This window comes from Lemur catta, chromosome 6, assembly GCF_020740605.2.
Source record: "Lemur catta isolate mLemCat1 chromosome 6, mLemCat1.pri, whole genome shotgun sequence".
Classification (NCBI taxonomy): Eukaryota; Metazoa; Chordata; class Mammalia; order Primates; family Lemuridae; genus Lemur; species Lemur catta.
In genome coordinates, this window is record NC_059133.1 from 13,432,348 (window position 1) to 13,456,292 (window position 23,945).

Sequence of the window (23,945 nt, forward strand, 5' to 3'; positions counted from 1 at the left end):
AACACATCGGCTTCCAAAGCAGAAGGCATCAAAGGTGTTCCTCAGCTGTGGATACGTCTTCTGCTTGAGGTAAGACTCAGGAACAACCTTCAGGGCTCTGCCAGCGCATGATCTCCAGACAGGACCTCTCACTGGAGATGTCCCAGCTCTGGCAGAACCCTGAACAAGCAGCTGTCCATATCCTGGGTGGTTATTATGGTCTGCCTAGGGTTTTCTGTGTTTTTGTTCATTCATTCGTGTGTTTGATGTCATGCATGACCACAGGGATGCTTATTAGGCAAGAGGTTAGTGAATATTGAATAGCTCTAAGAAAGAGAAAAGAGTTGGTTTGGACCACATATTCAGTTTTGCATCCTGGAGCAAAGTTAAGATGATTGCTCAGTGGTCTGGACTTATTTTTGCCTCCATTTCAGAGAAGAACCTAGTGTAATGGCAGAGAATTCTGTCTCATCTCTTGGTCAGTGTGGTTAGAACTAAGGAGCTGTGATGATCCAAAGGCTTTGGAGGCAGATCTCAAAGCACATCAATGACCTAGATCCTGTCAGAGCAAAACCACCCTCCCACTTGCCTGAATCGTTGAACTTGTTGGTGTTAAGCCTGGAGTTTTGGGAGGAAAGATGCAGCAGGAATTTTCAAGGTCCTTTGTCACTGGAGATCTTGCTATAAAATCAGATGTATGGGCTGGATCCCTTGAAATATTCCCCAATTCTGCCCATATTCCGTACTTATTGATTTAAATTTCTTATGTATGTTTTGCCTTAGCCAGTATGTTGGAATACTCTTATATTCTAGACATCTTTAAACCTGTTGAACTTAACTTTTCAACCTGTGCCTCTGTTTCGAATGCTGCGTTTCACTCACTCATCACTCCCTGAAGCAGTTTTTCCAGAGTCTGTCAAAGCTCTTGCCCATGAGCAGTCGTGGTGAGCCAACCTGTGAGTTTCAGGAATGTTCTAAATTGGACTGGCATTTTCTTATTCCCCGTCATCAGAATGGCTCAGGTGAGGACCATTGAATTTAGGAGTGTTATTCTGTCTGTATGTTGGTATGGAAACATAATGACTACTGAGGTTTTGAATCTTGGAAAGAAGCAACTCCTCAGAAGTCACAAAATAGGTAGCTTGCTGGCAGGGTTTTTAAGTCATCTTGGAGCCTTTCCTTTAACAGACGACTAGCCCTGCCCTCGCTTGTCAGCCAAATTACTTAACCTTTTAGGAGTCATCACCTTGCTTGACAAGGTTCCTTTCCTCCCCTGCCCATAAATTATCATCCTAACCAAACAAGTGAACTGAAAGTTATATCCAATCCACCCCTTTATACCCCAGCCATTTCCTCCACTCATAGAATTTCTAGAGGAAAAATATGTTTTTCTATCTGCAATTTGGGTTCCTGGATCATCATCAAAGTATACCACTTCAGAAACTTCCTTTATCCAAGAAGAGAAAACAGGTTTTACTGCTGGAAGGGAATTTAAAACTCCACTTGTGCCCAAGAAAATACAAAAGGATTTGCACTTTGATGCTTAAGAATTTCCAGATGCTTGTTGAATTTTTTCACGATGAAAATGGCATCAAGCAACTCCTATTTAAAATTCCTAAATGAAAATGAAAAACCTTTTCATTTGATGAAAAGAAATTCATAAACACTAGGATTAGAAGCCAGAAGAATATGGCTTGATTCCCAGGTGCCTGACTTACTGTGGGATCCAGATTCTCTAAGCCTCCATGTGTCTAAACTGGGGGTTAGATCATCATAACATCCACCTCAAAGAATTATGAATTTTGTAAATGGTAAAGAAGTACAAATTTATCATTTCAGTTGTTAATAAGTAATATCTCTGCTTTCGTTTATTATGCTTTTACACTGTGGAAACAGAGAACTCTATATATGATGATTTAGTTTTTCATTTTTTTCCAACCTTTCCTAGAACCTTTCTTAGTTAACAAGAATCTTGTGAGCCAGCCAGTTGGCCAGTTAGCAAAACATTTATTGAGGTCCTACCGTGTGCCGGGCAGAGATATCCTTTCTGCCTTAATTTCCATACAGTCTAATAGGTACAGACATTTTCATCTAATATTCTTTCCCATTGCTTTCCAATGCTATGAAAATATTTTTCTGTTTAAAAAAAAAAAATCCCTCTGCTGCATGCTTTGGCATGATACATCCATTTATAATTCTTTGCCTACAGTGATATCAACATAACTATGTATTAGTATGGCCTCATCATTTGTTAAAATATAGAAATGCTTCTATGTTGCTTGGTAAGTAGACACTAACCTGAGCCCCAGGAGTGTTCCCCTCACTCCCATAGTCCCACCCATCTCAGCCTATTCCCCTCTCCAGGACCCCTTGACCACCCCCCAGGACAACTAAAGGATCAAGGAAGGCCCAGCACAGCAGGAGACCCACTGGACCTAGTCCTGCAGGAGGGACCTGCATCCATTCTGATGTAAGATGGTGTTAATATCACCCTGCCTGCAGGACGCAGAGGGCTTCACACTGCCCTCTCCCACTCCTCACATTTCCTCCCACCCTCCAGTCACGCACTGCTTGGCTAGAGACCCTCCCCTCCCACCCAAGTCCTTTCCCCTCGGCTCTCACTGCCATTCTTCTATGCTTCCCCTAGTGTTGTCTACACCCTGACCATCCCCAAGCCACCCCTGCTTAGCCTCCCCCAGCCCTGCTGCCCAGGTTCTTTCTGCAGCTTATCCTGCAGAACCCAAACCAACTCCGCAGGACTGAAACATCACACTGGATGCATATGGCCATATCAGTATTAAAATATTGAAATGCCTCAGTATCTAATGGTAAAGAGCCTCTGCTCTGAGTGCCTCCCTCCAAGCCCCAGTGCCCCATCTGGCCACTCCTCCAAGACATCCTCTATCCTCCCCCAATCCAGCAGCCAACCTCCTAGACCCCGCTCTGGGCCTGTGTTCAACATCAGTTCCAATGGGTGCCTATGCTCTACTCGTATGTAAATGCTTTGTTAATCACCTCTGCAAAGAACTACAATACAATGCAGAGTAAGGTAAGGGCTTCTCCTTCATTTATTAATTAACTAATTCATTCCACCAGCTCTTCCAATCACCCACTGTATGCCAGGTAGTGAGCCAGATCTGAGACCTCCAAAACAAATGCAGTCTCTGCCTTCATGCACTTACGTTCTGGTAAGGGAAAGGCAGATCCTAAGCAAGGAAAGAAATATGCACACATGGATAAATGTATATTCTGATCAAGCGTTCAGGAGAAAATGAGATTTTTCTCAGGGAAATCAGACATGGCTTCTGATAAAAGACTGTGTTTAAAGTGGACCTTAAGGATGCACAAGGTTTCTGCAGGCCTGGCTGGAGAGGGACAGCATAGGGAACCACATTAAGCAGAAAACATGGCATGTGTTTAGGGACCAGGACTTCAGTTTGGCTGGACAGTGGGGTACACAGAGGGGGCTCCTGGGAGATCAGGTGAGAGATGTAACAGGTTGACCAAGCCAGCCTTCTCAGACCTAAAGATGGACTTATCCACAGACAGGTCAAGATGCTAATTCTGAACCTCATGGCCCTCCAGCACAATACCCAAATGAACATGCACTAATCTGAGCACAGGACCACTGTGACAGTCAGGCAGTTTGTGCACTAGACAGAATGCCAGCCAAGAGGGTAAGTGGGGCTGTCCTCGCTCTCCCTGCCCAGCTGCATACACTGGGGTGAGGGTTCCCAAAGCACTTTCCACTGGCCCCACTTTGTGCCAACAGGCTGGCATCTCTCCAGAGGGGCACTTTTTCCCATTTCACACAAAAGTCCAAGATAGTCTAGCAATAGCCTTGCCTGGACACTTCCATCCCTAATCAGACTGCTCTGTTCTTTCCAAGCAAATTCTCTGGAAAACTCTTCTCTATATCATCCCATTCCCACCTCCATGGCCTCACCTTTAAGCCTACACAAACCCCTTAATCAAACCTCTCACCTACTCTGGCCAAGCACCCCCTACCTCTTACAGTGACCTCTTTCCCTTCACCCCGGGCTGCTCCTGAATCCTAGTCCTCTTTGGATCCTTACGTGACCACCTGGCCTGACCCCTCGCTCTGTCTAAACACTTGGTTCTCATGACTTCCTCTTCCTTGCCCACTCCACAAGGTCACCTTCCTTGGCCTTCCTTGATTTGTTCCATGTTGTGTGTTAACCCAGTGGTACCAGCCACCTGTGGGTCTGTAGTATGAGTGAATGTGGCAGTGAGATCTCATCCAGATTGTAAACTTCCAAAACTAGAAACAAGGCCTATGAATGTGTTGCTCACTTGGCTGTCATTAAAAGAAACCCACATCACTGTTGCTGTTGGGTCCTGTGCTTCATATTTCAAGAAAATGGGATGGCATTAATTCACTGGGTCCACTAATTCAACAAGCATGTATTGATCATTCACATATGCGAAGCAAGGCTATATAACAGTGAATAAGATGTGGTTTCTCTCCACGTTTATTTAATCAAAATTTTTTTATGTGTCTACTATGTGCCAGGCATGGTGCTAGACTCTGAAGTTATAAAGGTAAGACACAATCCCTGTGACAAAGGGACAGACAAATAAAAAGACAATCACAATACAGAGTGGTACATACCAAGACCAAGGATTTCCCCAAGTGCTGTGGGAACCCATAAAGTTCATATGGCCCAGTTCACAGCCTCGTGAAGAGACATTCATTCATTCAACATTTTGCCCATTGCCTACTGTGTGCCAGTCACTGTTCAGGGTGCTGAAGTGATGGAGTCCTCCCCAGGAAGTCCAACAAATCCAGTAGAGGAGACACACAATAAACAAATCAACCAAGACCCTATCTCTACAAAAAATGTTTAAAAATTAGCTGAGTGTGGTGGTGCACACTTGTAGTCCCAGCTACTAGGGAGGCTGAGGCAGGAGGATTACTTGAGCCCAGGAATTCGAGGCTGCAGTGAGCTATGATCACACCACTGCACTCCAGCCTGGGTGAAAGAGCAAGACTCTGTCTCTAAAAAAAAAAAAAATTAAACAAATTATCAGCTATATACTACACTAGATGATAAGTGTTTTGGAGGAAATATTAAGCAGTGGGGGAGGCATAGGGAATATCGGAGTCACAGGGAAGGTGTCCTTGTTCTGCGTGGAGTGATAAGGAAATGCTTCACTGAGATGACACTTGAGATATCTGAAGACACGAAAGACCTAGACATGTGGTTATCTGAGAAAGACTGACCAGGCAGAGGGAACAGCAAGTGCAAAGACCCTGGGGCACGGGCTACTTAGAATATTAAAAAAAGCTAAAGCTAACCAGTGGTGCTGGGGCCATGTGAGCCAGACATGTATGTTAAGGACAGAGGTCAATGAGGAAGGGATGTGTGGAGTGGGGAAGGCCTGTAACTGGTGGAAGGGCTTTGGCTTTTACACTGAGTAAGAAGGGGAACCACTGGAAGGCTTTAACAGGGTGGGGTGACATGATCTGACTTTCATTTCAAGAAGCCCACCCTGGCTGTGGTGTGGAAAACAGCCAGAAAGGGGAAAGGATGGAGCCGGGAGACCAGTGAGGAGGCATCACAAACATCCGCGTGAAATGGCGCTGGCTTGGACCAGGGTGTAGTGCTGGAGGGAGGAGATGAGGCCCGCCTGCAGTAGGCAGCATCGTGTGTCAGATGTTCCAATGGAAGCGCGTGCACTGCACAAAGAGTGGTGAGAACGCAAAGGAGAGTGTGAGGAGCCAGATGTGGAATGACATGGGGAGGGAAGTTTTCACAGAGGGGGACGTTGGAGCTGACCCTGGAAGACAGAATGTGTACATGTGTGTGTGTTTACATTGGGAGGATTGAACAAGAAGCCTCCGGGCATGAGAGAACTGGCAAATTGAGGAGCAGCAAATAGCTCAGTGTGGCCAGCTCAGGATAGCATCACTTGGGCAGGAGAGGAGGGACAGGAGCTAAGAAGTTTGGGGGCAGTTGTGTAAGATCTTGATTGTCAAGCTAAGAGTTTAAACCGCGTCCTATGGGTAAGGGGAGTCACCAAGGGTCATCAAGCAGGTGGGTGATTGCCTCACAGCCACAAAGGCCATTTTTGTAAACTATCTGCTAGTTTGTTCTAAAACTGTCAAGAATCCCCAACCCCCCAGCATCCTTCTCAGGGTATATCTCAATCACTGAGTTTACTGTAAGGCTACTGTATTGTATTGTACTATATTGCATTGTATTGTACTGTACTATATTGTATTGTATTGTATTGTATTGTATTGTATTGCATTATTGTATTGTGTCATCGTGTGTGTGTGTGTGTGTGTGTGTATCTGTGTGTGTGTGTGTGACTCACCCACTAGCCTGTGAGAAGCAGAGGTCAGGGGCCATGTGTAGCTCACCTTGACATCCTCAGCACCTAGAACACATTCTGGTGTGCTAGTACATGATGACTGAATGGATGAACTGATGGGTGGGTGGCTGGGCGGATGGATGGATGGATAGATGGATGGATGGATGGATGGATGGATGGATGGAGTTTAAGAAGTGAACAATGAAAATAGGAAAGCCTAGAAATGTTGGATGAAATTGACCAATGAGAAAGCCAAGAATAACAAAGGAACCATAAATGTTGGTTAATTGCAGATGCATACAAAGACAATCCCAGTCCTCTGGGGATGTTTCTTCCTGTGGAATCTCAGCATCTCGTCCTCTCAGACCACTTACCCTGGAATCAAGGCAAGGGCTACCCAGCGGGCACTGGACTACGGTGAGTTGGATGCTTTCCAAAGCCAGCCTGCAGCCCCCTAGGTGGGGTCCATGATCCAAACCCAGCAGCTCATAACTTGGGCTGTCTCATAACTGAGACGTGTTCTACTGTGGGGGGATCCAGTCCCTTATGCAAAGGCTGCAAAGGTGGCTGGGAAGAAAGTACTGCCTGAAAAAGGCTCACCTTGATGGGAAGCATATCCAAACACAGCCACAGATTCTTTCTCTTTTTCTCTCCTTCCCCCACACATACATAATGAATATCTCAGGGCTCTAAATATTATAAGAATGCATTATAGAATAGAAGTAAGGAGATTTGAGTAAAGCTGACACCTTAGAACTTCAGAAAAGGCTTGATTTCAAAAAAGACTTAAAATCCCCTAAGATTGTGTGCAAAATGTAATGTAGAAGATGATTTGTGCATTTTTTCTTGAGAGAGGCTCCATGATATTTATTAGACGTGCCAAAGAGTCTGAGGCACTGACAGGTTAAGAACCACTCCTTTAGGGGCTAGAGGGTGTTTATAAACACTGTGGAGAGAAAAATGTTGGAATGTGATTTTACCTTGGCTAAGGTGGGTGCAGATTGTGGAGAGCAGAGGGACTGCAAAGTCAAAGTACATGGGCCTGTTTGACTGCTGTAAAATTTTGCCTATGATTAGTTCAATGTACATTGACAGATTTTGCCCAGTCCTCTTTAACTAAAGCAATCAACCCAAGCACTACCAGTCCAACCAAGAAATGCCTCCCCTGCTATACCAGAAAACAAATAAATGAGAGAAGGAAAGAAGAAAGAAAGGAAAGGAGAGGGGGAGATTAATTTGGGAAAAACTCCTTGTTTCTCCCCTAGTACCTGGTCTGGCACAGGGGATCTGAAATTGACCCATCTTACACAATTGTTATGTGAACCATGATGTGTGTAGAAATACATACCAGGAACATGTATGTGCACGCATGTGTATCTTGTTTCTATATTGATGTGCTGACGTGGATAGAAATGCATATGAGAAATAGATATCTTGTAACACTATTAAAGTTGTGCAGTGTTTTTCACCCACTAGAGCAGAGCAGTTAAAAGAGCATATCTAAAATCCATCCACATGGGTGTGAATGTCAGTTCTGCCCCTTCCCTCAATTCATGGCCTTGGGCAAGTGGATTTTCTCATGTGGAAAATGGGGTAATGAAAATGGTGCCTACCTACCTCTAGTGTAACATGAGGATCAAATGTGATCATCCGTGGAAATATAGCATCAGGTGGTGGAGACTCTTTGAAGTCAGAATCATTTCTTGAGCATCTACCAAGGCAAAGCTCTTTGGATGTGCTTTTGGGGACTTATGTTGACTTAATTCCAACAAGAACCCTTTGAAGAAATTGTTGTCATTTTTCAGAGAAGGAATCTGAAATTTCCCAAGTCACACACCTGTAAGGGGCTGAGGCAAGATATGAACTCAGGTCTGTTCTCCCTGATCTTGAAACTTACGTTCTATCCTCCACTCCCTGTTCGTCCAAGCTCTGGCTAATGCCGCTCACTGGTGGTGGACTCCTGGGCAAGTCAGTGAACCTCTCTGGGCCTGAGCTGCCTCCTATGTGAAATAGGGATAATAAGACCTGTGTCATTCGGTTGCTGTGAAGATCCAACGAGAGATGTACGTGGAGTATGTACAGTCTTGGCACATACAGGCACTCAATACAAATTAGCTACTATTATTTTATCTCATCAATTAGTTATGCCCCTACATTTTCCAGAAAGAGATCTGATGTGTCTATTTATTAGTAGTACCTGCACAATATTTATTAAAATGGAGGTGGTAATAATAGTACCTACCCATGCGGTTGTTAGGGAACATAAATGAATTAACATATTACATAAAGCACTTAGAATAGGGTCTGGCAATAGCAAACGTCTAACAAATATTGGCTACTGTTATTCTTACATGTGTGAACAGACCCTTCATGGTTACTATTGTCCTTATGTCACAGATGAGGAAACTGAGGGACAGACACAATGTAACTTGCACAGTCACACAAGCTAGTAAGTGGCAAAGTCAGGATTCAAACCTAACCTCTCTGATAGTGTCATAGGTTCTATCTTTACATCCTTTATATTCCATCTTTGTAGCCCCATGTTATTAATACAATATTATTCATGGTCTTTTAGAGGATAAAATCTGCTCTTCTTCACAGCCAACAAAGACAGAATAACTGGAAATGAACTTAAACTGCAAAATAAGGGATAAAGACAAAATTTTCTCCTTGAGAAGATTAAAATTAAAAGATCATACTCAGAAAGCTGAGGTGGGAGGATTGCTTGAGCCCAGGAGTTTGAGAAAAGCCAGGGAAACAGAGCAAGACCCCATCTCTAAAAACATTCTTTTAAATTAAAAGATTATTCTTCATTAACTATGGAAGTTACTTTTCTCAAGCTCTTTAATGTGGGCAAGGGCTCTTTTACCCCATGAGCTCAGAGAAATGTGTTCTATAGTGCTTCCATATAAAGAAACCGATGGGTTATTCAGGATGACATAAAAGCAATGGTGTAACCTTTTTTGAGTCTTGGGATCCCTTGAGGATATGGTGAAAATGTGGCTCCTCTCCCCTGAAAAATGAGACACATACGCACACGCAACGTACTCAGTCTTTCATTAGAATTTCAGGTAGCTCAAGAGTTCCCTACAGCCCATGGACCTCAGGACAAAAATTCTTAAGCTTAAAGAATCTGGAAGGAATGAAGAATGTGGAATTTTCTAGAACTGGCCATAGCACACAGATTCCAGAGCCAAAGAGCTTAGCTTTGACTACTGGTTCCCCTAGTTCTTAGCTGTATGATTTGGGCAAGAATTAACCTCTCTGAGACTGTTTCCTTATCTGTAAAATGTGCATACTGATAATAGTAGCATACGTTAAAGAATATTTTGCAATTTTCCTATCACACGGTCATATAATAAAACTCTTTAGCCCTGGCCACATAATGAAAATCTCTCATGATGTTAGCTCTGTGGTCTTGGGTAAATTCTTTAGCCTCTCTGAGGACCAGTGTTTTCATCTTTAAAGCGGGGACTGTAATACCCACTTCGCAGGGTTGCTATTTTCTAAGTACCTAAGAGCATGTCTCAATAAATTACATTTGTGTGGTTAATGATATTATGCATGATCATCTTTGTTATTATCAATAGATACTTTCTCATTTCCTTCACAGGTGTTCAAGCTGGGTTGGAGATGATTGAACAAATGGTTAAGGAAAGGAACATACCAGATATAAATGGTTCTGAGTCTCTTGAATTTCTAAAGGTTGATTATGTGAACTACAATTTTTCAAAGTAAGTGAAAGAAAAGAGCATTTTGTCTCAGCTATGAGAAGCTCAAAAGAAACAGTGAAGGGACTTGGGGCTTTTGGCCCCATGACTTCATCAGAATCCTGCCTCCTTGTCATTTTCTGCTTCAGCAGCCTCAGCTCTGACTCCTACTCTCAGGTTTGCCTCATGGCTCAACATGGCCACTCCAGTTCCAGCCATCAAATCCATGTTTCAGGCAGCTGGAAGGAGGGGAAGGCAAGGGTAAAAGGGCTCTTGTAAGCTCAGTCAGGCTCCTTTAGTGAGGTTTTTCTGAAGCTCTACCCTAATAAAATTCTGCCCATATAACAATTGTCAGAACTTAGTCATATGGCCACTTATTAGCAAGGAAGACTGAGAAATCAGTTTTCCAACCAGACAACTTCGTAATCCCCAAGAAATTCACGTATGTTTAGGATAGAATGGAAATGGATGTTCAGCAACTGACAACCTCTGCCATAATCACCAATAAGAGCCCCAAAAGCAGTATAGAGAGAGGATGTCTTTGTCCATCTTGAGCTCAATCTTCAAAGTTAGGGGAGAGCCAAGCTTTTCTACAGAGTTCTCTGTGACTCTCATTCACAACTTGCTCCAACACTTTAACAATCCAGTGATCATTCCCTGCTACTCCAACCCTTTGGAGTAATAATTTCCCTGCTGTCAGTGATAAAATTCCATAAATCCAAGAGGATCTTTTTATGGAGGAAGAGAGATGGTGATACAGGGACAGTTCCTGCCAATGCCCTCATCTGTATAAAGTTAGCCATTCAACAAGTATTTATTGAGCACCTACTATATACCAGGCTTTGTTCTAGGCATAGGGAATAATGTAGTGAACAGCATACCTTCCCATAATGTCCAGTGGGAGAGATGAACATTAAATATTATTGTGCAAACATGATAGATTGCACTTACACAAACCTAGAGAGTATAGCCTACTACACACCTAGACTATATGGTATAGCCTATTGCTCCTAGGCTACAAATCTGCACAGCATGTTGCTATACTGAATACTGTAACACAGTGGTATTTGTGTGTCTAAACATATCTTAACATAGAAAAGTACAGTAAAAATACAATATTATAATTTTATGAGACCAATGTTGTATATGCAGTTCGTCATTGACTGAAATGTCGTTATGCAGTGCTCACATTCCTACTAGAAGGTGCTATTTTAGAAGGTGATTTACAAATATTATTTATATACATAGATGGAGATATAGAAATATAGATACATAGATATACACACACATGCCCTTTGACCCAACAATTCTACTCCTCAGCATCCTCCCTAAGGAAGCGCGTGTACAAAAGCAGTAGGTATGAGGATGTTCACTGTAGCATTGTTTATAATACAGAAGTACTGGAAACAACCTAGATTTCCACCAACAAAGGAATGGAATTTTTAATGGTCCATCCACAGCTCTGAACACTTTGCAGCAGTTATAAAGAATTGGGTAGACTTGTATGTATCAAAACAAAAATATTTCCAAGATATATGAAATGAATCTCAGTCATCCTCCTCCCACAGTGGGACTTGTGATGTGTGATAGAGAGTAGGTAGAAAAGGATGCATAAAAGAGGAAACAGCAAATAATCATTTGTTATCAGCTATCACATTTATGTTTTAATATTTTCCTAATCTCAATTCAGAACAATGCCTTTCTCCTATGCAGCAATTACACACACATGAACTCATTTTGTCTCCCCAACCTATTATACCTGTGAGTAACACTGCTTTTGAGTGATTAACTGGAAGAGATTAAGTGCCTTGCCCAAGGTTGTTCAGCTAGTACAAAATTTGGCTCCAACTCAAGTGCTCTTTTGCACAGTATGTGAAGTAGCGTAGCCTTGTGGTTAAAAGCACAGTCTGAAGTCAGACTGAGGAGAGTTCCAGGTCTGGTTCTACCGCTTATATATGACTTCAACCACTTTTCTTATCTTCTAATTTCTGAAATGGAGATTGCAAAAACAGCAACTACCTCATGGGATTATTGTGAGAGTTGAGATGATCTAATGCATGTAAGGTGCTTACCACAATTCCTGGCAGATAGTAATCACTCAATAGATGTTCACAATAATTTATCATAATGCATACATCCATCCACCTATGTAGATAACATGCAACCCACTCCCTCCCAGCTTCCTGTTTGACAGCCCAGAGAATCCTAGGGGAAGTCAACTCTCTAAGTTTCTCAACTAGAGAAGATACTATCTACACAGAGGGCATTTGCAGGAGGGAAGACCCATTTCTGGTTGTCCCAGTGACAGGTGGGGAGAGACATTTTTGGCATATGTGTCAAAATCTCCTGCAATGAATACAACAGTCCTCTTCAAAAATAGCTGTCCATTCCAAAATACTAATATCACTCCCTCTGAGAAACACTGGAACTACTGAAGGCAAAATAATGATAGCAATGCTGTACCTGTTTTTGCCTCTAAAGATACTAAAGAAGTAGATTACTGGATTATTTACAAATTTATTTCTAAGCTTGTTCATTTCCCCCTCAACCAGATACAAGGGACTTCCTGCCAATAGTTTGAGGGAAATGAAGGGGCAGTGCCTAGAGACCACACTGCAGATGGGAGGTTCCTCAATTGTGAATCCAAGAATTCACAATTGAATTCACAATTGCTTAGTGTGGGAGTTTGACAACTGCATTTCTGATTTTGCTTGACTTAAGTGATGTGCCTGAAGAGTTACCCTAACTTACCTGCTTCTTGTTTTACAGCATAAAAATCATTGCCTTTTCATTTCCAAATACTTCATTAGCCTTTGTGCCTGGGGTGGGAATCAAAGCGCTGACCAACCATGGCACTGCCAACATCAGCACAAATTGGGAAATCAAGTCTCCACTCTTGTAAGTATTCCACTGAAATGTCTGCTGCTGTTCTGGGGGCAAGTGGAGCCCAAATGGAAAGTGTATAAATTTACTGATGTTTTCAGTGTTAGGCTTCTTTCTCTCAGTATTAACAATCTTTCTCAAGAGCTTTTTTTTTTTTTTTTTTTTTTTGAGACAGAGTCTCACTTTGCCCGGGCTAGAGTGAGTGCCATGGCGTCAGCCTAGCTCACAGCAACCTCAAACTCCTGGGCTCAAGCAATCCTACTGCCTCAGTCTCCCGAGTAGCTGGGACTACAGGCATGCGCCACCATGCCCGGCTAATTTTTTCTATATATATTTTAGTTGTCCAGATAATTTATTTCTATTTTTAGTAGAGACAGGGTCTTGCTCAGGCTGGTCTCAAACTCCTGACCTCGTGCGATCCACCCACCTCGGCCTCCCATTGGGCTAGGATTACAGGCATGAGCCACTGCGCCCAGCCTCAAGAGCTTTTTATTCCAGGTGAGATTTAAATCAGGAAATCCATGCAGGGGTGTAACAAAGGGCGTGGAAAGCATCCTTCCCTTAAAGGCAGAGCAACTGATCAAATGTCACTTAAGATTTCCTAAGAACTAGAAGTCCCTGACTATAGGAGGAACTGACCTGTGCCCAGCATTTTAGATCCACCAACAAATCGCTGCATATTCTTGAGCCATACAACACACTTCCCCATCTACAGGGGCAATTAATGGGAAATGGAGCCTTCCTAACTCACACAGAGACAGGTTGAAGGATGGTTGTCAGCTTAAGCCCAATTCTCCCCCAACCAAAAAGCCTTTGCACCCTCATATAGAAGAAACAGTCAAATTCAAGGTACGTCTACAGACCACCTACCATGAACAAGTTACTGTCCTGGGTGTCATGCTTATTTCTTCCTTGGCTGATGGCCCAGAAGAACACATAACACATTCATTTATCCAGCAGGTCAGTCAATATGCAATTATTGAGTGCCTGCTGCATACCATTATCCCCGTCCTAAGCACTTCAGTATTGTAGATGAAAATGTCATGTTTCCCCATAAACAACATAGATTCATGTGTTCATTCATTTATTTGATGACTCATCAACCATATATTGAATGTTTATTCTGTGTCAGGCCATGCACACAGTCCATTCCCTCAAGGAGTTCACAGACTGCATCTAACTGACACTTCCCTGTCTGTGCCACTCCTGAATAAGGTGTTGCCAACTTTACCCCTGATGTTCTTTCTCCAAACAAACATTGTATATGAATGGTGCTCAATATGTGCTCAACCACCACCAGGGCCAGAGCACTCAGGATGAAATACCTACAATATCCCCAAAGCTGTTATCATGCACATGTTCATTACTTCATTTGTTCAGTAAATCTTCATTCAGCACCTACTCCGTTCCTACCTGTTGTAGGTGCCAGCAATCCAGAGGTGAACATGACAAAGTCCCTGCCCTCCAGGAGCTTGGAGAGTCTCTGGGTTATTAGAGAAACAAGATCTATCTCCGTGCCTGGCCCAAGCTTGGGTAACCTTGCACTTTTTCTCTACACAGCCAAGATGCAGGAGGAGCTGATCTCTTTCTCTCCGGGGTCTACTTTACCGGTATTGTTATCCTGACCCGAAATGTCTCTGGTCATCCAACCCTGAAGCTCCAGGACTGCTATGCCCAAGTGAGCCATGCCCACGTCTCATTTTCTGGAGAGCTCAGGTGAGTGGGACCACCGTGTGGGCAGTGGATGGTCTGGGCTGGATACTCATGCAGCACCCAGGGGAGGTTTATGACTGACAGAATATGCTTCCTGAGTAAGTTTTTTTTCTCTTTTTTTCCTAGTGTCTTATACAACTCCTTTGCTGAGCCCATGGAAAAACCCATTTTAAAGAACTTAAATGAAATGGTAAGTCTTTTGCAACTTAATAACTGTTTCTCAAGTCCCTTTTATGTGGCAGACTCTCTGGTAGGTGCTGAAAATGCAGAGATGAATAAAACAACAGCCTCTCCTTCAAGTTTCTCACCATAGGGCAGGCAAACAATCCACACAAATTTATTAATTATGTACCTACTGCACGCCCAGCACTTGACTAGGCTCTGTTGGGGATATGAAAGAGGAATAAACTTGTCTTTTTAGAAAAACCAAATTTAAGCTTGTGAAACAATAATGGAATGAGTACTTGAATTTAATACGTAGTTGCATGATATTCGGATTAAACTGAAGAGGTTCAGAGGAATGAAAAAGTTAAAGAAATAGGACCTGGAAGTGTCCTGGGATATATATTTTTTAGAGAATGCAGAACTTGAACTAGACATTGAAGTACAGTCAGGATTTGTACAGGTAAGCAATGAGGGAGAAGGAAAATTATTTCCAGGAAATGGAATAAGGAAAGTAGAATTATCTTCCAAAGCTATAAATATCCTGGTTCCAGAAGTCAGTGTTTGAGGAAGGGAATGATAGAATTGGCTGTGCACTTTCTGATCCTGACCGCATCTTTCCTGAACCCTTTACCTGTATTTTCGGGGAGACAAACAGGGATGAGGAGGACTGGAAAAGAAGGAGGACTCTTCTGGAAAACGCCAGGACAGTGTCTGGCTATCGCCATGTCTCTGGTGCTCAGCTTGGTGCTTTGCAGACAGCAGGTGCTTAATGAAAGTCAGTGAAGAAATCAACACTCAAAAGCATCAAGCAGCTTGTCCAGGCAGGTTGCACGGCTGGTCAGAGAACTCTGAAGCCTCACAGTCCCTCTCCATCCTTACCTGACAGGTGCTGAGTGCCAGTGAATGGGCACATTAAGGAGTCACTGGGAAAGTGTACTGTCACCTCAAGGACCCCACACTTGACCATTCCTCTGTGTGAAACGAGGTGTGATTGTTTGGCCGCTGTCAGGAGGCCAGTGAAGAATGAATTATGTCATAGCAGCCAATAGTCAAGTTTGCCTGAAGTTTATAGATGGCTTAGAGATCACAGATGCTTTGCTTCTGTGGTTTTGTCTGTGCCACTGGAAGATAGAAAAGAATTCTCAGACCACAGCTATCTAGCTGTGTCAGACAGATCTCAAATCCTAGCTGTACAACTCCTGCCAACTCGCTTGGCCTCTCTAAGCTTGGCTCTTCCTGTCTGTAAATGGGGACAATAATGCCTATCTCTCAAGGCTGCAGTCAGGATGAAACGGGGTTAAAACAATAGCTAATGTTTACTGGATGCTTCCTATGAGCTGGGCCATTTCCCATGAATTACCTTGATTTCTACTCACAACAACTTGATAAGGTAGACACAATGATCATCCTCATGTTGCAGATGAGGAAACTGAGGCCAGAGGGTACAAGTAACTTGCCCAATCAAGATTCACCCCCAGGCCACAGCAACCACTCTGCTGCGCACATCAGTGAGCACACAATAGGCACTTGTGCCCCTTCCTAAAGATATTAGTCTGATTCAAGACTAATTTTCTAATTCCAGAAAGGGAAAAGCACAATGTATCTCCAAATAGGTCTCTGGTCTAATGGGCTCTCAAACTAGCCCCGGGGGGTAGCTGGTAAAGGTTCCAGCTCTAACCACTCCAGGCAGGACATGGCAGGTGGGTGGCAGCCTCAGCAGTCAGGAAAGACACAGTGACTCCAGCAGCAGGTTCCCCAGGAGTGACAGCAGCAGCATGGACTGGGTGCATGCCCTATCATGTCACAGAGAGAAAAGCCAAGGCTCTTTTATGGGGCTGACTGGGTGTAGTCCCAGCTGCTATGAAGTTTAGCCAACATTCAATGACATGCTGCCCATACATATGTAACTTGAGACCCATAAGCATCAACTAATTTAAGGGGAAGTCTTGATGGCCAAAGGGACAGTGTCTCCTAGCCAGAAGGCCTTTGTTTGCAAGGTCTAGACCCGTCAACAAGGGTTTCCAGTACAATATGATAACCTGCATTTTTTTTTATTTCTTTTGTGGCCAGCTCTGTCCCATTATCGCAGGTGAGGTTGAAGCTCTAAACACCAATCTGAGCACACTGGAAGGTGAGTCCTAGAACTGTCTGTTCTGGTTGTTTCTCTTCCCACCTTCAAACGCGGGTGCTCTCTGAGTTTGCTTTTCAAGAAAGTCTCTAGCTCCATTCTGCTTGATGCTCTGCAAATGAGAGTCCTTGGAAGGTGTGTGGGAAGATGCACCCTGTGCATAGAACATGCTCTCTTTGGTGGCTCCAGGTGACAAGGTGCAGGTCCAGGAATTAAACCCTCAAGAGCTCTAATCCAAGATGTGGCACTAAACTCATTCTCTTCAGAAGGATTAACACTAATCTTGACCAGGCTATTCTTGGGTTCTAACCCCTGCGGTGGCTGCCTTCAGCACCAAGTCCAAGGACCTTAGCATGGACTACGAGGCTCACCATGCCCTGCTTCCTGCTCACCTCCCTCTGCTTCATCTTGCACCTTCCTCTGCCGCAGCAATCCACTGCCCCCTCACCCCTTGCCCTTCCCTTGCTGTTGTCTCTGCCTGAGAGCTTCCTCTGCCCTCCATCTATTCATTCCTTTCACAGATACGTATTGAATGCCCGGTTCTGTGCCAGTGCTGTGCTAAGCCCTGCAGGGTTCAATCCCTACCACTCTTCACCCGTCAACCTCCCCTTGTCAGATCCACTCCTCTTTATCTTTAATACTCAGATCAAGGCCGGGCGAGGTGGCTTACACCTGTAATCCTAGCACTCTGGGAGGCCAAGGCGGGAGGATCGCTTGAGCCCAGGAGTTTGAGGTTGCTGTGAGCTAGGTTGACACCATGGCACTCTAGCCTGGGTGACAGAGTGAGACTCTATCTCAAACAAACAAACAAACAAAAAAACCTCAGATCAAGCATGGTCTCTTCCAAGAAATCTTACCAGATGCTGAAATCATGCTTTCTGGGAACTTCACCCACCACTGTCCCCTGGTCTCCTTGTCTTCTACTTTGTCCTAAAAATTATAATACAAAAAATTACTTGAATTAGAAGCACTGTGCAGGAGAATTCCCTTGGCCTCTTGAACTTCATGGATTTTATTTTCTATCTCACAATCTCTTTTTTAAAAATATTTCTAATTACAACAGCAATGCATACTTTTATAAAAATATGAAGCACTAACCACATAGAAATTCATAACATCAAACTGGAAAATCTTTCATTATACCAACCCAATGTATAGGGCTTAATATTGGTAAGGGACTTTTGTTTGTGCTGATTCACTTTTTTAAAAAGAACTATGTATGCATTTTGTGTGTTTATGTGTGTGTGCACCGAAAAAGGTATACAGTAGTCTCCCCTTATCTGTGATTTTGCTTTCCATGGTTTCATTTGCCTGCAGTCAATGGTGGTCCAAAAATATTACAATATCTCAATTTGTATCTGAGAGAAAGAGAGAGAGAGACAGACCATGTTCACATAATTGTTATCACATTGTATCAGGGTTTAGTACTGTCCACAGTTTCAGACATCCACTTGGGGTCTTGGAATGTATCCACCAGGGATAAGGGGGGACTACTGTATACCAAAAATTTACTGACGTTTCTCTCAGAGGAATATGATTGAGGAAGATGTTTACTTTCTTCTCTATCTACTTTTCCTGGATTTTCAAAAGTGAACAGGAATGACTTATGAAAAGGGAGAATTGATATTTTAAACAGAAAATTAGCAATTATATTATCCTGGATAGACATCATACATATACTATGCTTTTAATGAATGTAGATTTTGTTTTTCCTTTGTCGGTTATTTAGTTTTAAGGAAGATTGACAACTATACTCTGCTGGATTATTCCCTAATCGATTCTCCAGAAGTTACTGAAAACTATCTTGACCTGAATTTGAAGGTAACTTTCATTAGAATCCTCATCCTGGCTGTGAACAGCCAATATTTAGAGCAGCAGTCCCCATCCTTTTTGGCACCAGGGACCAGTTTCATGGAAAACAATTTTTCCACAGGGGTAGGGGTTGGAGGGAGGTGGAGCTCAGGCGGTGATGCAAGTGATGGGGAGCGGCTGTAAATACAGATGAAGCTTCGCTCACTCGCCCACCACTCACCTCCTGCTGTGCAGCACACTTCCTAAGTTTCGTGGAAGACAATTTTTCCATGGACCACAGATCAGGGAGTGGGTGGAGGGTGGAGCTCAGGCGGTAATGCACAGTCCGGTTCCTAACAAGCCATGCACCAGTACCGGGCCACGGCCCAGGGGTTGGGGACCACAGATTTAGAGAACAAAGATTATGTGCAGAAGGAGTTATATATACATGCTCTTCAAATGATTAAATTTTCTTTTGAGCAACTCCCTCATGTTTATACCTTTTCAAAAGACTGTTTTTTCTGATTTGGATTGTACAACATATGTCTTCCTTCTTCAAAAGAGGTATCAGGATGTGTTTGCCTCTAGGAGGAGGTTTGAGGCTAGGAGGCAGCAAGTAGAGTGGTCTGCATTTACTAGAACTTGATGCACCAGTTGGTAGTACATGTTGGTACTTCCATTCCTAACTGTCAGGTTAATGGATTTAACTGAGGGCTGCTGACCTCCCTCAGGGCCATAAGCACAAGGAAATGGTGTTCACTGATCCTAGAAAAACAGTTGTTGTGCTTATGTTTAATTTTGCCCCAATGCTAATATCATTGTCTTTTAAAAATGCATATTAGCTTATATTTCATTCACCAGGGTCTTTCAAATCAGTTCAATGGTGTACAAGACAACATTTTGTAATAATGCCCTATAACTAATGAGAGCAGCCTGAGAAATGCCACAAAAATGCTTTAAACCATTTGGAGTCTTGGGTTTTTCTGAGTCTATCTATGACTCCCCAGGTACCCAACAGACACCGATTTTGAAGGTCAAGGGTTTGACACGTCTACACGGCACCTCAGGAACTACTCAGAGGTGTCCCCACCAGCTAAATGCACCTTCTTTCTTTGTCTGAGAAAAGTGCCGACAGGACCTTCTCACTGGGTCACTGGGTCCCTCACTGGTCCTGGGGGGAAATAATTAGGGTTAGGGTTAGGGTAAACAGATGTGCCCAATTATGCTCAAAAATCATCAGAGCTTTGAAACATAGTCCCCGGTCAAGGAATCAGAAGGCCTTATCATTTTTTCATCCCTACTGAGTTTCTGGAATTTTCCTTTCCTTACTTGAAAGGCTCCACCTTCTTAGTCCTGCACATTTGAGTTCTCACCTGATGCACTGGTCTTTCTCTCTGTTTCCCCATAGGGCGTGTTCTACCCACTGGAAAACCTCGCCGACCCCCCCTTCTCACCAGTTCCTTTCATGCTCCCAGAAAGAAGCGACTCCATGCTCTACATTGGGATCTCCGAGTATTTCTTCAAATCTGCGTCCTTTGCTTATTTCACAGCGGGGGCTTTTGACGTCACTCTCTCCACCAAAGAGGTGAGGAGAGTCAACTGATGAAGACAATTGGCGTCATTATTCAACCTTTTTATGAGTATCCCAGTGTGGGATTTTTATTCCATAGTTTCTATTCCTGGGCCTTTTAGGCTCTTGCTCCCAGCCAGACAATGAGTGAAGGAAGGAATTGTGGAAGGAATGTTGTTACAGGTTGTGTATCCCTTGTTCGAAATGCTTGGGACCAGAAGTGTTTTGGCTTTGGGATTTTTTTTTTAAGATTTTGGAATATTTGCAATATATACTTACCAGCTCAGCATCCCTAATCTGAAAATCCAAAATCCAAAATGCTCCAGTGAGCATTTCCTTTGAGTGTCATGTTGGCACTCAAAAATTTTCAGATTTTGGAGCATTTCGGACTTCAGGTTTTCAGATTAAGGATCCTCAACCTGTATTCACTGGGGAGTTGTTGGGCTTCCAGATCTGCTAAATTTCAGTTTTTTCATGATAGCTGCTGTCTGTTCTAGATTAATCTTAAATATTGCCAAGACCCCCTTCCACCATTTCTTTCCTGTGACCTTAGGTAATTTCAATTTATTTAAAATAACTTCTGTGTGCCAAAGTTTTCTCATTTGGAAAGGGGGGATAATAATAGTTCCACACTTATAGGGTTGATATGGGCATTAAGAGATTTAAATATATGTAAAGCATTCAGACCAATGCCCAGCACAAATTAAGTGTTATATAACTGTTACCTATCGTCATTGTCATTATTCTTTGTGTTATGCTAGCATAGAGTTATCCTGATTGTAATCACAATGACTTATCTACAGTGACCAGTAATAGTAAAGATACTCTGATTCCCCTGGTCATGCACCTCCCTTTTGTAATGGAGCACTCTCTCCAGCCAGTCAGCCAAAAAGTTATTGAGTATCCCTTTTAAATCTTCTCATTCTGTACATCTTAGTTATACAAGTCATTAGAAATCTTATGTTCAAAATGTTAAGTGTGGCAGCACCAGCTACTTCACAATACTGAGAATTAGACACCTCTGGCTTCAGAATTGAAAACTATCCATCTGTGAAGGTAAATTACTTAAGCATCCTGTATCTCAGTAATCTCTGAAAACAAGGACAATAGCACAAGACCTACTGTTAATGACTGTAGAATATTTATACATGGATTGTACATATACAGTATCTACAGTGTTCCCAAGGTCAAAAGGAATATAACTTCCTGTGTGACCTTGGGCAAGTCACTTTACTTTGCTGGGCCTCAGATTCCCTATGGTTAAGCTATAAAATGATAGGTCACCTTCAAACACTACACATTTCGTCATGCAACAGATTCACAATTCATAAAACTATAGGGAACACTACATTTTCCCTGAAAAGACAACCCAGGTATAAAAACCTTACAGTGACATGATGGACTTTATTTTCCAGATTTCCAACCACTTCGTTCAAAACTCTCAGGGCCTTGGCAACGTGCTCTCCCGGGTGAGTGCTCAGGTTTGATTTTCACTGTGATTACTTCTGGGAGACTTGTGGGTTCTTCATATTCCTTTTTTGTCCAAGCATGAGTCCATCTTTCCATTCTTAAGAGCTGTTTTCTCTTAATCAAATATTTACCGAACAGTACAAGTTAAAATACAATTAAAGGCATTGTAAGCTCACAAAATAAATCACCTGTTCCTTCCACAAGGTTCCACCACACTTAAAATACTTAGCTTAAATAAAAGATTTATTCACTTAAATGAAGTACTTAATCTTTAAATGAGGGATTAGTGCACTGCCTGTGACTTTAGTAAAGCAACTATTAGTATTACGCCTTCATAGCATACTAAGTATTGAACGTAATGTACCTATAGGCTCAGGTTTGCCCTTGAGGACAAGGACATGTTCATGTAGCATCCTGATTTTAGAGCAAGGACTTAGAGTCAGGCAAACCTAGGTTTGAATCCCAGTTCTACAACTCATTCTCCTAGAACCTTGAGAAAAGCATTTAACCTCTCCGAGACTCATATTCTCCATTATAAACCAGGGATACTGATAGAATCTGCCTCACAGGGAGTTTGGAAGATTAAATGAGAGAATGCATGAAGCCCCTGGCACGGCAGGCAGCATGAAGTATTGTGTTCAATAACTGTTGGCTGTTATTATTGCTTTGTTTTTGTTTGTAATTTTTATTATTATTAAAGAGCTTTTTTCTATTTTAACTGCATGATGTAAGATTTAATAAGCACAGACCACCCTAAATTTTTTATTTCTCCTCATCAACTCATGGCTCCCAATCTCCATTTCTTCCCCTGAACTTGGGCAGATTGCTGAGATATACATCTTGTCCCAGCCCTTCATGGTACGGATCATGGCCACGGAGCCTCCCGTGATCAGCTTGCAACCAGGCAACTTCACCCTGGACATCCCTGCCTCCATCATCATGCTCACTCAGCCCAAGAACTCCACGGTGGAAACCATCGTTTCCATGGACTTTGTAAGTCTGGGGAGACAACCAGGCAGCGTGTGGGTGCCGATCCTCTTCCTGGCATGGACCACTGACCAGCAGCTTCTAAATGTTGGAGGGCTGGAGGGGAGGTGGTGATACATCAGTTAAGAGTGAAGACCAAGCTGAGACTCAGGGAAGGGTGTGTGGCTGGATGGGAGGCCTGTGCTCACACTCCCAAACATCATAAAATCTCTCTCCAATCTCTATTTCATGTATGCTCTTCCCATCACCTCAGTTACATGGATAGCTAAATTTCTTTTTTCCTTAAAATAAGTCAATCAAGGAGGAACTCTAGTTTATTTGAGCATATGAAGACCAAATACAATGTGATAGAAAGGAACTAATACAATGAACCTAATCAAAATGTCACACACACACACACAGACACACACACACACATAGTGAAGAGAGATTAGGAGAAAAAAAAAATAATTCGAAGACGGCCTTCAAACAAAAAGAATTTACAGTTAGTTTCCCTACCTGAAAACAGGATATTCAGAGCCATTTCTTTTCAATGTCTTCTGAGAATAAAAGGGAAAGTTGGGCTTATGATGTTTCTGCTCTAGGAAGTTATGTGGGGCCCAAATGGACAGATTTACTCATCTTAGTAATGAATGCTTTTGTCATCTGCAGGTTGCTAGTACCAGTGTTGGCCTAGTTATTTTGGGACAAAGACTCATCTGCTCCTTGTCTCTGAACAGGTAAGATCAGTTGATTTGATTGTTGGAAACCTTAGTAATAAGTGAGTCAAAGGTCACAGAGACAAAGTGTCCAATAAGAGAACAAATTAAGTTACCCATCATATGAGCGTGAGTCAGTTAAGCGCTTCTCCTGCAATGGACCAGATCATTTTGCAGTACAGACTTAACTAAAAATTGCGTTGTAAAGTTCTTTTTTCTTCCCATTAGAATCATATTAAAGTAAAAAGGGGAACAAAATAATTATAAATATAATTCTGTAGTATAAGTGCATATTCTCATGGTACAGCAGTATAAACTAAATGACCTCTTCATCAAACGCAGAGTGTAATATGGAGGAAAGAGCATAAAATTTGGGGGTTAAGAAGCCAAGTTTCAAGTCCTGCTCACCAGCTCTATAACCATGATCAAGTCTATTAGCCTCTTCAAGCCTCAGTTTCCTTATCTGTAAAATAATGAAGTTGGCCTGGATCACGTCTAAGTTACTTTCAGAC

At 42.7% G+C, this 23,945-nt stretch overlaps 1 protein-coding gene across 1 annotated transcript in view; it reads left to right on the top strand.

The window, feature by feature from the left end:
* Nucleotides 1-23,945, top strand: part of BPIFC (BPI fold containing family C) — a 39,010-nt gene continuing 15,065 nt past the window's right edge. Inside the window, exons 1-12 of the mRNA XM_045553016.1 lie at nt 1-69; nt 6,612-6,735; nt 9,932-10,052; nt 12,798-12,926; nt 14,472-14,627; nt 14,751-14,814; nt 16,860-16,920; nt 18,647-18,738; nt 20,117-20,293; nt 21,694-21,747; nt 22,571-22,741; nt 23,387-23,454. Coding sequence (XP_045408972.1) covers nt 6,612-6,735; nt 9,932-10,052; nt 12,798-12,926; nt 14,472-14,627; nt 14,751-14,814; nt 16,860-16,920; nt 18,647-18,738; nt 20,117-20,293; nt 21,694-21,747; nt 22,571-22,741; nt 23,387-23,454 — 1,217 coding nt within the window. The 5' untranslated portion in view covers nt 1-69. The remainder of the gene's footprint in view (nt 70-6,611; nt 6,736-9,931; nt 10,053-12,797; nt 12,927-14,471; nt 14,628-14,750; nt 14,815-16,859; nt 16,921-18,646; nt 18,739-20,116; nt 20,294-21,693; nt 21,748-22,570; nt 22,742-23,386; nt 23,455-23,945) is intronic.